Genomic DNA, 12,069 nt, shown 5'->3' with positions numbered 1-12,069 from the left:
CATTAGTTATATCTATTAATTCAAAATAATCCAACATATTGCGAAAAATTAGAATTACTCCTTTAATTTGAATAAAAAGTATAAATAATCATAAAAAAGACAAAAAATATTAAAAGAAAATACAACAAAATAGATTAAATATAATATTAGTAAAAAAATAATGAAAGTACGAGCAGAAAAAAGACTGGTAGAAACAAAGGAAAGAAAAGTTAAGTAAAAGTAAAGTTAAAGTTAAGAGCGATACACTGCAACAAACAAATGTATGTAATGAAGAGATTAGGAAGCAAATGAACAAAACATCACAATCTCGCCCACACCACAAACTGGTTTCCATTACAAATTGTGTTTCCACCAAACCTATCTTCAATCTCTGCTTCCCAACGCGAATCAAAGCACTCAATGCGTAAAATCTAAACCGTTGATAACGATTATCTGCGTAACAAGCGGTGGCGACCAAAATGGCATTGCTTGGATGGCTGGGCTCAGTTTGGTTTCTTCAACCCTTCAACAACCCCCCCGATTGGGTCACCATTAAACTAATGTATTGAACGGTGGTTTAAATTGTATTATGGAAAATAATTTAACTTCAACTTCCAACCAAGTGCCAAAATTTAAAGCTTCCACCGCGTTTTCACACGCCTCATTACTGGCACGTTTCAATCCACTCCCGCGTATCTGTTTGTGTCCATTCGACTGGAAACTATCGAAATGTGCGCTCATTGCGATAAGGGAGACAACCGACAACCGGAAGTCATGACAGTGGTGGGAACTGGCACCCCGTTTCCTCAACCCCCCCCCCCCCTCCCTCCCCCCTCCCCTTTTCACTGACCTCATTCATCGGCGTCATCAGCGCCATCATCAACGCCATCAACAGCGTTGCTTGCGTCCGCTCACACGCCCGACCGGCTGCTGTGTGGGGATTTTTGGCTGCGGTCGCCGGGACCGGGCGGCACGTTTTAACCTGAATTAATTTCATGAACGAACCGCCCCATAAAGCGAACGCAAACGCGGAAAAAGGAAAACCCTCATTACCTTTCGCCCCCCGCCACGGTTTCCTTTCCCAATGGTGCGCATGGTTCGCATACGAATGGACGCGGAAAATAGTAGCGCTCGATCTCGATTTAATTTATAAATAATATTCCCTCACCGCATATCTGCTGGGGCTGGTTGTGGACCAACTGCCGGGGAGGGGCGGGGGGGAGAGATGTGGGGGATGGTTTGCGAGTAGGCAAGCAAAAGCAGCAAACAGCAGCTAACCATGCGCCCGCTGCCAAATTATTTATCCGATCCCAATACACACACTCTCCCTCGTGGACGGATTTTCCGGTACTCGCATGCGAGAAGTGTTTTATTTTTTATCGGTGCGGAATCCGCATTTCTTTCTACTGCGCGTGAGAGTTTTTATTTTATCCATTTGAAATTCGTATATAGCATCATCCCAACCCAGTGTTGGTGGACATGGAAAATAAGGCAACAGCAGGAAAAAAAAAACAAGAAAGACAAGCAAGGAAAACAACACAAACATAAAACAGGAGAGCAAAAAAAAAACTCGCAACGCGGATCAAGCGTCTCTCGGGATAATTTCCCCCACCACCCCCAATCCCCCATTACCCCCCTCCCCCGATTGTAGGTTTGAATTTTCCTACCCTTCACCCCGGATTTGTGGGTGCGTGTGTATGCGTTTTGGATAATCGGTTGTGTTAAATCGTTTACAAACTGCTGCCACCTAACTCTACCACCTCGCTTTGCCGCACGGTTTCGGTTCTCTGCTCCAAAAAAGGCAAATACACACATTATGTACCGGTGGAAGTATTTTTGGTGTTGATTTTTGCCACCTGATTGGGGGGGGGGGGGGGGTGGTGTGGTGTTTTGGGAAGGGTTAAGAGTCAAGTACGCGAATGGGCATGCACTGCATGCGAAGTATTAATAGATGGAAGTTGTTTATGCTGGCTGTTCTCCGCGTTGGCTGGTAGTAATTGTAATAAGTAGCGTTCGGAGAATTCAAACAGGATGATGTTTCAATTTTGTACGCCTTGGAAATACCTCTTATTGCTACTAGTTTCATAATTATTCTTCGAAAAACCGTGCGTTCTAATAGCCTTTTTTGTTTTTGCTTTTCGTTCCAGGTGAGTTTCCAGTGAAGTTTCCAACCATTTCCTGAAGCAACCGTTATTAACGGGGATAAAATCACTTCCAAAAATGACGCAGACATGATGCAACGCAATGCCTTGACAGGCTTATCCCTTTCGCTAACTCAAATAAACCTTCTACAAGCCCTTTGACATTTACGTACTACAAGCGCCCACACTTTCGAACGTATTTTCCTAGCCTTAGCGAGCGCCATACTTCCCGCCGTCATTGATCCATCCCGCGGATAACTTCCCTACACGTCCCACGCACACTCTCCCTTCTCATCCTACTCCATCCGGACTACTGTCTTTGCACAGCGCAACACTCCCACGACTAAAATAAACTTCCCAAAGCGACATGGCCAGACATCCTGCACGGTGTGACGGGAAAGCGCAATACACATGACGTCATGGTGTTGGAGGAAATGAAATCCAACGCAAAATCTCGAACCGTACCGGGCTGTACATCGCGTGACGTCAGGGTAGCATTGTCATCACGCTTCTTCCTAACTTCATCTTTTTTGTTCGGTTTTGTGCTTGCCCTTTACAGCAATGGCTGAGATATGAGTGCCCAGGGGGGCTCCCTAGGGGCTCCAACATTGGGTGATCGTCGATCTCCTTACATTGGCGGCTATCCCGACATTCAACAGCAGCAGCATCAGCAGCAACAACATCAGCAACAGCAGCAACATCACTACCAGCAGTTGCAGAATCCCCATCACGGTATGTATGGTACGAGTGTCCGTTGAAAGTAAACGCGCGAAAAGCGCCAAACAAGCTACAAATAAAGATGTTTTTGTAGCGCCGATTGCATACCGTCGGGAGAAATTGTAGCGCCTAGAGTTATGCAATACGTTCGACACTTTTCACTGTGCAGAGCATTGAAGCGGTTGAAAGCGTTCCCTTAACACGCATTAATCTCGTTTCCATTCGACCATCAGCAGACTACCATCGAGGGACACTGCATCCGGAAGCTGCCTCCGGATACCTCGACGTGAAGCAGCAACAGCAGACCCAGAAGGGATACGCAAAACAGGAACGCCAACTGCAGGCCGCCACAACCCAGCAACAGCAACAGCGATCGGCAGCTGGAACGACTGGAAGAGCAGCTGCCGGTGCGCATCAACAGCAAGGTTTCAACAGTCAAAGTATGGTGGCAGCGGCCGGCGGACAGCAGGGCAACATGGACGTCGGTTACAATCCACAGGTAGCAGCATTTAATCAAAACGTCGGACGAGAACCTTCCAAACTAAAAGCGTTTCCATTCGTGTCCTTTCTTAGATGAACAACATGGCGATGCATTCGCAGTCGTCGTGGAATCAGATGAACGGCATGAACCAAATGGGCGGTATGGGTGGCCAGATGAATGGCATGAACCAGATGGGTGGTGGAAATGGTGGTGCCGGTGGTATGGGACCAATGAGTCAAATGGGGTCCGGTGCGGGCGTTGGGATGGGTGGCGGCGCAACCGGTGGCATGCCGGGCATGAATCAGATGGGTGGCGGTGGTGGTGGGGGCGGTGGTGTTGCCGGTACGGGCGGTGGTAATGGTGGTGCGGGTGGTGGTGGATACGGACGGCACCATCAGCAGATGAACCCGATGGCACAGATGATGAACATGGGCATGGGTATGGGCGGTGCCGGTGGTGGCCAGATGGGACCGGGTGGTGCCGGCGGCATGAACGGTATGGCGGCGGCCCAGATGGGCGGCATGAATCCGCTCAGCCAGATGAACCAGATGTCACCGATGTCCAAGATGCAGGGTATGGCGAACGGATACCCGCAGCACCCACGGCGGATGGCCCCCTACCCGAACCCCCAAATGCAGATGGCGCAGAAGCGGTCAATGTACGGCATGGGCCAGGGACAGGGAATGCCGGGTGCGGGTGGACCGTTCCCACCGCACCAGGCGGCGGCAGCAGCAGCCGCAGCAGCTGCCGCTGGTGTTCCCCTACCGATGCAAGCGAACGCCGGCTATGGCAGGCATCATGGGCCGATGGGTCCGATGAGCTACCGCGGCGGTCCTCCGATGATGCAGCAGCGCCAGAATACGCCACCCTACGGTGGACCGGGGGTGGGTGTGGGTGGACCGGTTGGGGCGCCCGGTGGACCCGGGCCACTGATGGGCCATCAGCAGCAGCAGCAGCAGCAACATCACCCACAGCACCAGCAGCACCAGCAGCAGCAGGCGCAGCAGCAGCAGCAGCAGCAGTATTACAACACGGGCTACCAGAACATGCAGGGCTACCAGCCGGACATTCGCATGAACTTCCAGCACAGTCCGGTACCGGGCAATCCTACACCACCACTGACGCCCGCCTCTTCCATGACGCCCTACATCAGCCCCAACCCGGACGTGAAGCCAAACAACCTGCCGCAGAGTAAGTGTTGACCCGTGAGCCAGTCCCTGGAACAAAAGATGGAGTTTTCTAACTGATGCGTTTACCTTCCAGAAGATGAAGAACTGCGGTTGACATTCCCGGTGCGAGACGGCATCCTGCTGCCACCGTTCCGGCTGGAGCATAACCTCGCGGTCAGCAACCATGTGTTCCAGCTGAAGTCGACCGTGTACAACACGCTCATGTGCCGGCCGGATCTCGAGCTGCAGCTGAAGTGTTTCCACCACGAGGACCGACAGATGAACACGAACTGGCCGGCGAGCGTGCAGGTGTCTGCAAACTCGACACCGCTCGAGATCGATCGGGGCGACAACAAAAACACCCATCGGCCGCTCTACCTGAAGCAGGTCTGTCAACCCGGCCGCAACACGATCCAAATCACCGTCAGCACCTGTTGCTGCGTAAGTGTCCCTCACTGCAGGGCGACAACCAATTTTTTGTTTTCCATTCGAAACGATTTCCTCAATCTAACGACATCTTTTTCGCCTTTGCTTCAGTCCCATCTGTTCGTACTGCAGCTGGTACATCGACCGTCGGTAAACCATGTGCTGCACACGCTGTTGAAGCGTAACCTACTGTCCGCCGAACAGGCGGTGGCCAAAATCAAGCGCAACTTTGCCGTGAGTCACACAACGAACCCGAATCAACCGCTCGGCGGTGGCCCAGACAAAGATCCGCTCGCGGCAGAGGCGTCTGCAACGTCCGCAAAGGTAGTGGTGCCGGCGGCTGATGGCTCCATCCTGAAAGAGCAGACACTAAACGACTTATTTCCTATTCGCCACAGGTATCATTAAAGTGTACAGTAACCTCCAAGCGGATAACGTTGCCAGCGCGGGGTCACGACTGTAAGCACATCCAGTGTTTCGACCTGGAAGCGTATCTCGCGCTGAACTGCGAGCGTGGCAACTGGCGGTGTCCAGTGTGCAAGTAAGTATTACCGTCCGTCCGCTGCACCATTGCTTACCGAGCGGTGCTTACCTTTTCGCTCGTACGCTTCACAGTAAACCGGCACTAACGGAAGGGCTCGAGATTGATCAGTACATGTGGGCGATACTGAACACGCTCAACTCCTCCAACACCCCGAACGGCATGGATACGGAGGAGGTGATCATCGATGCGCAGGCAAACTGGCGAGCAATCAAACCACCGGGCAGTCTCAACAATCCTAACATCGGAGGTAGTCTTAACCCGCAACAATCATCACAGCAGCAGCAACAGCAGCAGCAACATCCACAGCATCAACAACCACCGATGCAGCATCAACAGCAACCCCCGGTACCATCAGAACCCAGTGGTGGCAATGGGCGGGGCGCTGGTACACCCGGGCTCCCGGTTATCAAACCGGACCCGGATGGTGGTGATGCGAAACACTTCAACAAGGTGATGTCGCCCGGTTCCACCTCGCTCCCAACCTGGGACAACATGAACGCAATGAGCCCCTACATGAGCCCGGACATGAGCTCGATCGCTAGTGGTAGCATGATGGGATCGAAGTAAGTTACCGAGCCGGAAAACAAACCCCCGATCTAGTTGGCGATGTTTTTTGATTGAAATGTTGCATTTGGTTCGCTTTTTTGTAGTTACAATCGAACACCGCAGTACGATTCGTACGGAAATCCCATCATCAAGCAGGAACCGGGAACGAACCCCGTTGCGGCCGGCGGTCCAGGCAGTGTGGGTAATAATGGTCCGGGAACACCCGGTGGGGGTGAGTTCCACGGTGGTAACCCGTTGGCCCATCTGAGCGATTCGGTTAACTCGCTCGATCCGCTAAACGCGATGGAGAAATCTTTAAACGATCAGGTAAGTATTGTGTGTGAATTTTAACTGGATGCGTGAGTCTAACGTATCCGTTCCTACCCACCAGATGCCCCACACACCGCACACACCCCACACACCGGGCGGTGGTAACTCATCCGGACATCCGATGACGCCGGGTGGACCGCCGAGCGTACCACCAGCGAACGACATCAACTCCTCCAACCCGCAACAACAGTCCACCGGCAGCAATGGCGGCAACGCGACCGGTACCGGCCAACCGAACACCAACAGCGTGAACGGTGGCGGTAGCAATACGGGCGGCAACATGAACCACAGTCCCGGCCATGCCGGCCACAACAGCATGCAGCTTCATTCACCTCAACAGCAGCAGCACGCAAATCTGGGCCTCGGGCCGAACAACCCGGCGGCGAACATCATGAACTCGCCGCAGAGCCTCATGAACTCGCCCCAGAACATGATGAACTCGCCCCAGAGCATGATGCAGCAGCAGCAGCAGCAGAATCTGCTCTCGCTGGGCACCATGATGGGACAGCAGCAACAGCAAAGCCACCAGAACGCGCTGGCCGGTCTCACCGATGTCGATCTGCCGGCAGATCTCAACTTCGATCCGGCCGCCGTTATTGAGGGTGAGGGTGGCAATGATCTTAACGTAAGTGTTACAATGAACCACCTTAGGAATCGAAAGTCCCCGAAAAGGCTAATCGGTTGCATTCGTTTTTCTCTCTCTCTCGCCAACAGCTACTACCGGACAACGGTATCGGCGATCCGATGGAATTGCTCGCCTATCTGGACCCGCCGGACCTGAACACGCCACCGTCGAGCGGTTCCAGCAACAATGCCAACAGCGACGACATTCTGGCAGCACTGTTCGATTAAGTACCGCTTCTCCGCCCCACAAAGGGAAAAGGCAAAACCCAGCGCATCATCTCGCGCACGGACCGAATGGATCGAAATGGGAAAGAAGGAGCGGTGGAGAGCGGTATTTGGCGGGGGGAAGAGGGCGCGTAAGGAGCAAGGGATAGGAAGCATAGAATTAATGTAGTACGATACAGTGGTAGTGTGCGGGTGGGCATTTCCCGTTTCCTATTTCTCTCACTACCCCCACAACCACCCACTTCCCACCCCCAATTCCCGTCGTCGCTCTCCCAAGGGGGATGTGCGTGGTTCGTTGTTATTTTATTAGTTTTCCCATCGGGTTTGTTTTTTTTTTTTCAACTGGGTAGCTCGATGGGTGTACCATGCGCCGAATCCTTTCCCCAACCCCCCTCCCCCCTCCCCCCTTTTTTTTGTTAAGTGGCCAGGGTTTTTAGTTTAAGTGTACAGCTTTTCAGGAAAAAAAATAGCAATGGATTGCAACAAAAAAAAAAAAAACACACACACACGGGTCTCACACGAAGACACAGCATCTATCGTATCAGGTACTCGCATTGTCACGACGCTACCACCTTTACCGCAGCCTTGAGTGCTTGGTGAGTGTGTGTGTACGCTTAGTGTCCTTCTTAGTGTAGTGAAAACAGGAGTGAGGGCATACTAACCATGCAGCAAAGAGGAAGATAGAAAGAGCGCGCGCGCACGAGAGAGAGAGAGAGAGAGCGAAAAGCAAGCAAAACAAATATTATCCTAGCAAGGGTTTCGTCGAGCACGTTGTTCGTTACTTTATTTTATTAACATCCCGGCAAAGCAACAAAAGAAAACAATAGAACAAACAGTCATCCTCTTTTAGCGAAACACGCCAAACTGCTCTAGTGCGAACCACCACAACCACACGCGCACGACCACCACACACGCAATACGCAATGCACGAACCTTGGCCCCGCTGGCACTGGGAAACGGTGCCAGCACGGTTCAGAAGTTCAATTGTACAGTTAAATTAATAAAATTGCATTGCTTACGCGTGACCGTGTGAGTGTGTGGGTCTGTGGGTTGGTGGGCCAAAGGGGCCACAGCTCCAACCCGCAGTCAGGGCTGCGGTGAAAAAAAAAAGCATGTCCTGTGTGTCGGAGGCAATTTAACGTTTTGCTTTATGTAAGAAGGAATTATTTATTTAACACCAAAAGACCAACCGTGCCCCGTTTGCGTTGCGCCCTCTGTTTTTTTTTTTTTGACCTCCCTCTCTTGGCTCCTGTTTTAGGCGCGTTTATTTATTATTATTTTTATTAATAACCGTAAATTATCTCCTGCGCTTCTCGTGTATTATATTCTGTTTTCTATTTTGTACTGTAACTAGTGCAAAAAAAAACTCCATTAGTACGTAACTATATAAATATATATATATATATATATATACATACATATATTGTAATCACTAGGGGTTTTGTCCGGATCCATAAGGCATAAGACACGTTTGTTCCCTTTTCGCTTTACCAAACGGCAAGTGACGTTTCGCTTTCTTTCGTTCAGGTTCGTACATACTTTACGTTGGCTCGGCTTATGTTGGACAATGTTGCTCGTGGCAGGAAGTGGGGTGGCCCCCTCCTCTTCGATAACCCTCTCTTAAGGTGCGGAAACTTGTGAACTTCGATGTTTAGATTCGAATTCGGCATTAGGATATCATGTCGACAATTCGAGTCCATTGATTGGACTTTTCCAAGATGATCACCAAGAATGATCACTAAGAATCTCCATGTGTTGCCTATGAGTGATGTTTACTGAAGGTTTCGATCAGTTTTCAATGTCGAATGATCTAGCATACCTTGGAGCCGTTGCTTTTGCGAATCGGAAATTCACTCTAATTCCGTGCACCAGAGTACAATGTGATCGCCATTATTGCCACTGAATTTGTTGAACAAACTCCTCGAACAGGAGGATGGAGATTCATTGCTTGAGCTCCAATTATTCGTTGCCTCTTCTTCAACAGCTCCAAGCTCTTGTTGAAGCGTGCTCGTAGCAGCATCTTCTTTTGCTTGCGTTCACACTCTTAACCTCACTTTTTCGCAAGGCGCTTTGCGCAATAATGGCTGTTTCTTAGCCTTGGTCGTCATTTTTTCCACGGTATCCCACTTCTGAGATGTAACCACAAGGAGTTTCCGCATCCTTAAGGCATAAGACACGTTGTTCGTTTTATTTTTTTCCAGATTCGTACATATTTTACGTTTGATGTTTATGTTGGACAATGTGCTTGACCAAGAATGTTTACTACATGTGTGTATGTATGCTACCAGCGGCACGGGGACGTGCGTGCTCTGGTTCTTTTTTTTTAAGCAAGAAAGAAGATGAGAGGTTTATTCTTCTTGAACGGAATGATTGGGAACGATAGGTGCGGGTGTTGATTGAAGAAGGTAAGAATGGGGCATCCTAGACAGAAACAAAACCAAGAAGAAAAAAACAAGCGAAAAGTTTATTTAGGGAAAGGAAAGGCGAATGGGAAAGACGTTTGTTTATTGCTAAGCTTTAGAACGTAGTGCCGTCACGCGGTAGCGGTAAAAAAAACGGGAAAGTGATTGGAAAAAAAAACACACACAAAAACGCATATGAAAGAGGAAAACGTGGTGTAACAGAAGTAAGAAAGGGCAAAGTAAAACTAAAACAATTTAAAGCAAGGATAAGGCAAACAAAAAAGCAAACACACATGCGTACACACAACACACGAAATGAAACATGTTACATTTAATGATACTAAATTTTAAATACAAGAAGATTGTGGAAGAAGAAACAAACAAAAAAAAACAAACCCAAGAAAATTAATCAAAAGTGTACAAAACATGAAAGTAACCCTACTATTACTAACGAAACGATTCAAGCGTAAGTGAACACACACATACAAAACACACACTCCCACACGCAGACTAACATTCATTCTAGTTCAAACACTCATACACACACACAATCACACTCTCATTAGTAAAGAAAAACAAACAAACAAAAAAGGAAACTCACCAATAAATGCATTAAAAGAAACAAACTAACTATTAGCGAAAACAGAGAGAAGAGAAGAGAGGAGAACAAAGCAAAAAAAAGTAATAAAAAATGACAACCCATGAAAATAAAACACCTCCAGATCTGCAAACCCTTTTACCATTTCCCATCTTTCCCAGCCCCTCCATCTAGAATCTTATAACGATAAACAGCTTAGTAAATTATGAACATCCCACTAACACATTAAAGAAAACCCTAGAAACACAACACAACTCTATCGTGACGTAAAGAAAAAATAAAATCATGAAGCAAATGGGAAACACATACACACATAAACACATCGGAGGAAATTATCATCATGAACGATAGTGAGGGGGGTTTGGGAGGGGGAGGGAGATACGATAAAAGGAAGGGATGGTGTCCCTTCCCACCTTGATCCCTTCCGCCCCACCCACCCCGCAAGCCAACTCTCTTTCTCACTCTCTTGCATTGTGTCATTGTACTTTGATTGATTACCACTTCCAAGAAGAAAAAGGGCTAATTGAGGTAAAAAGAATAGTGAAAGAGAACAAAAAACAACTTACAATACACGCAAATACATACACGTACACAGAAGAGTAAAAAAAAACACACAAACAAACAAACACACACATGTGAAACACTCTTGATAAAAAAAAAGATGGAAAAGAAGAAATGGACAAGTTGCTAACAGCAGTTGACAGAGACCAGTAGGGCCGGGTGATAGGAAGTGATACTGGCCGCCGTAACAATGGATAACACTAATAAATGAATTGAACATAATAAAGAAACAAGAGAGAAAAAATACACATATTGAAAACAAAGCAAAAAAAAATATACAAACGTTCACACACGTGTAAATGATTCAAATTTTAATTGTGTTTCTTTCTTTTCTTCCTTTATTGCTACTGTTTGTGTCTGTGGTTTTTTTTTCACATTTTACCAACATTTCTATCTTATTTTTATATATTATTTTATGGTAACTTTATTTCTATACTTATTTATACTTTCTTCTGTTTTATGTTTATTTAATTTTCTAGTTTTTTCTTCTTTTCTACAGTAAGTTGTTGCGTTTCTTGCGTTCGTTTAAACCTGTTTCGGTTAAGGCAACATTCGAAATGGCTCATTTGTGGATTTTTGATACCAAGGAAGAATATTTCCCATCGGTTGAGAATAAAAACTGCCCAATACCAAATTCTGATTTTAGACTTTAGTATAACTTTCGCATAAACGGACCCTCCAACATCACTCTTATGTGATAACAGGATCTTCTATCACGATCATTGATATCTCCTTCGGACAATGATCTTCTGCTATTCGTTATCATAAAACAGACTGATTTTGGATAATATAAAAATTGTTTGTAAAAAATGCAAAGAAATGATATTAATCATGTGTAAAAGTGTAAGTATGATTAAAAAATAAAAGTTGTACTGTTATTTCAACACATTGAACAATGTTCAACATAGGCGATTAATCCTTTCACCATAACAGTCCTTAACCTACCTGTAAGATAGCTCTTCGTAAATCAGGGCTCGTAAACTTATCTCATATTTCGTTCAAATTCTGTGTTCTGGTCACATTTAAACTCAGCTTAACGTGGTGGAACACCGCAAAAATTACATTGCTATGTTTGACCCCTCCCCCCCCCCCCCCCCCCCCCCCCCCTCTATTATGGTAACAGGCTCAACTTATTTTACTTCTAGTTATCCAAGCAACTGTTCCTTCAGTAAAAAAAAAACAATTCACTCTATGGGCCTGCCGTGCAAGAATTGCTGACACAGACCGACCATTGGTGACCGAACGCAACGAAAAAGCCATTACGATCGATCAACGGACGGCAGTAGTTCGGCAGCCACCGTGGCTGAAACAGTGGTTCAGCAGTGC

General features: G+C 47.5%; 1 protein-coding gene across 1 annotated transcript; it reads left to right on the top strand.

Moving 5' to 3' along the window:
- Positions 1-2,692: 2,692 nt before the first annotated feature.
- LOC128711025 (zinc finger MIZ domain-containing protein 1) lies at positions 2,693-7,185 on the top strand. Its single transcript, XM_053805891.1, has 10 exons — positions 2,693-2,852; positions 3,071-3,336; positions 3,411-4,509; positions 4,582-4,928; positions 5,025-5,237; positions 5,312-5,454; positions 5,529-6,020; positions 6,108-6,330; positions 6,395-6,958; positions 7,048-7,185. Exons 1-10 carry the CDS (start codon positions 2,693-2,695, stop codon positions 7,183-7,185), a joined length of 3,645 nt encoding a protein of 1,214 aa, XP_053661866.1.
- Positions 7,186-12,069: the final 4,884 nt, after the last annotated feature.

The sequence above is a fragment of the Anopheles marshallii genome, chromosome 3 (assembly GCF_943734725.1).
Source record: "Anopheles marshallii chromosome 3, idAnoMarsDA_429_01, whole genome shotgun sequence".
Taxonomy (NCBI): Eukaryota; Metazoa; Arthropoda; class Insecta; order Diptera; family Culicidae; genus Anopheles; species Anopheles marshallii.
The sequence above is the reverse complement of the archived record's forward strand: the minus strand, read 5'-3'. Positions and strand labels throughout refer to the sequence as shown.

Excerpts from the sequence above, each read along its gene's own strand:
- LOC128711025 (XM_053805891.1), top strand. The coding sequence starts at position 2,693 with ATGAGTGCCCAGGGGGGCTCCCTAGGGGCTCCAACATTGGGTGATCGT. Across the intron at positions 3,337-3,410 it reads ACGTCGGTTACAATCCACAG|ATGAACAACATGGCGATGCA; the intron begins GTAGCAGCATTT and ends GTCCTTTCTTAG. Across the intron at positions 4,510-4,581 it reads GCCAAACAACCTGCCGCAGA|AAGATGAAGAACTGCGGTTG; the intron begins GTAAGTGTTGAC and ends TTTACCTTCCAG.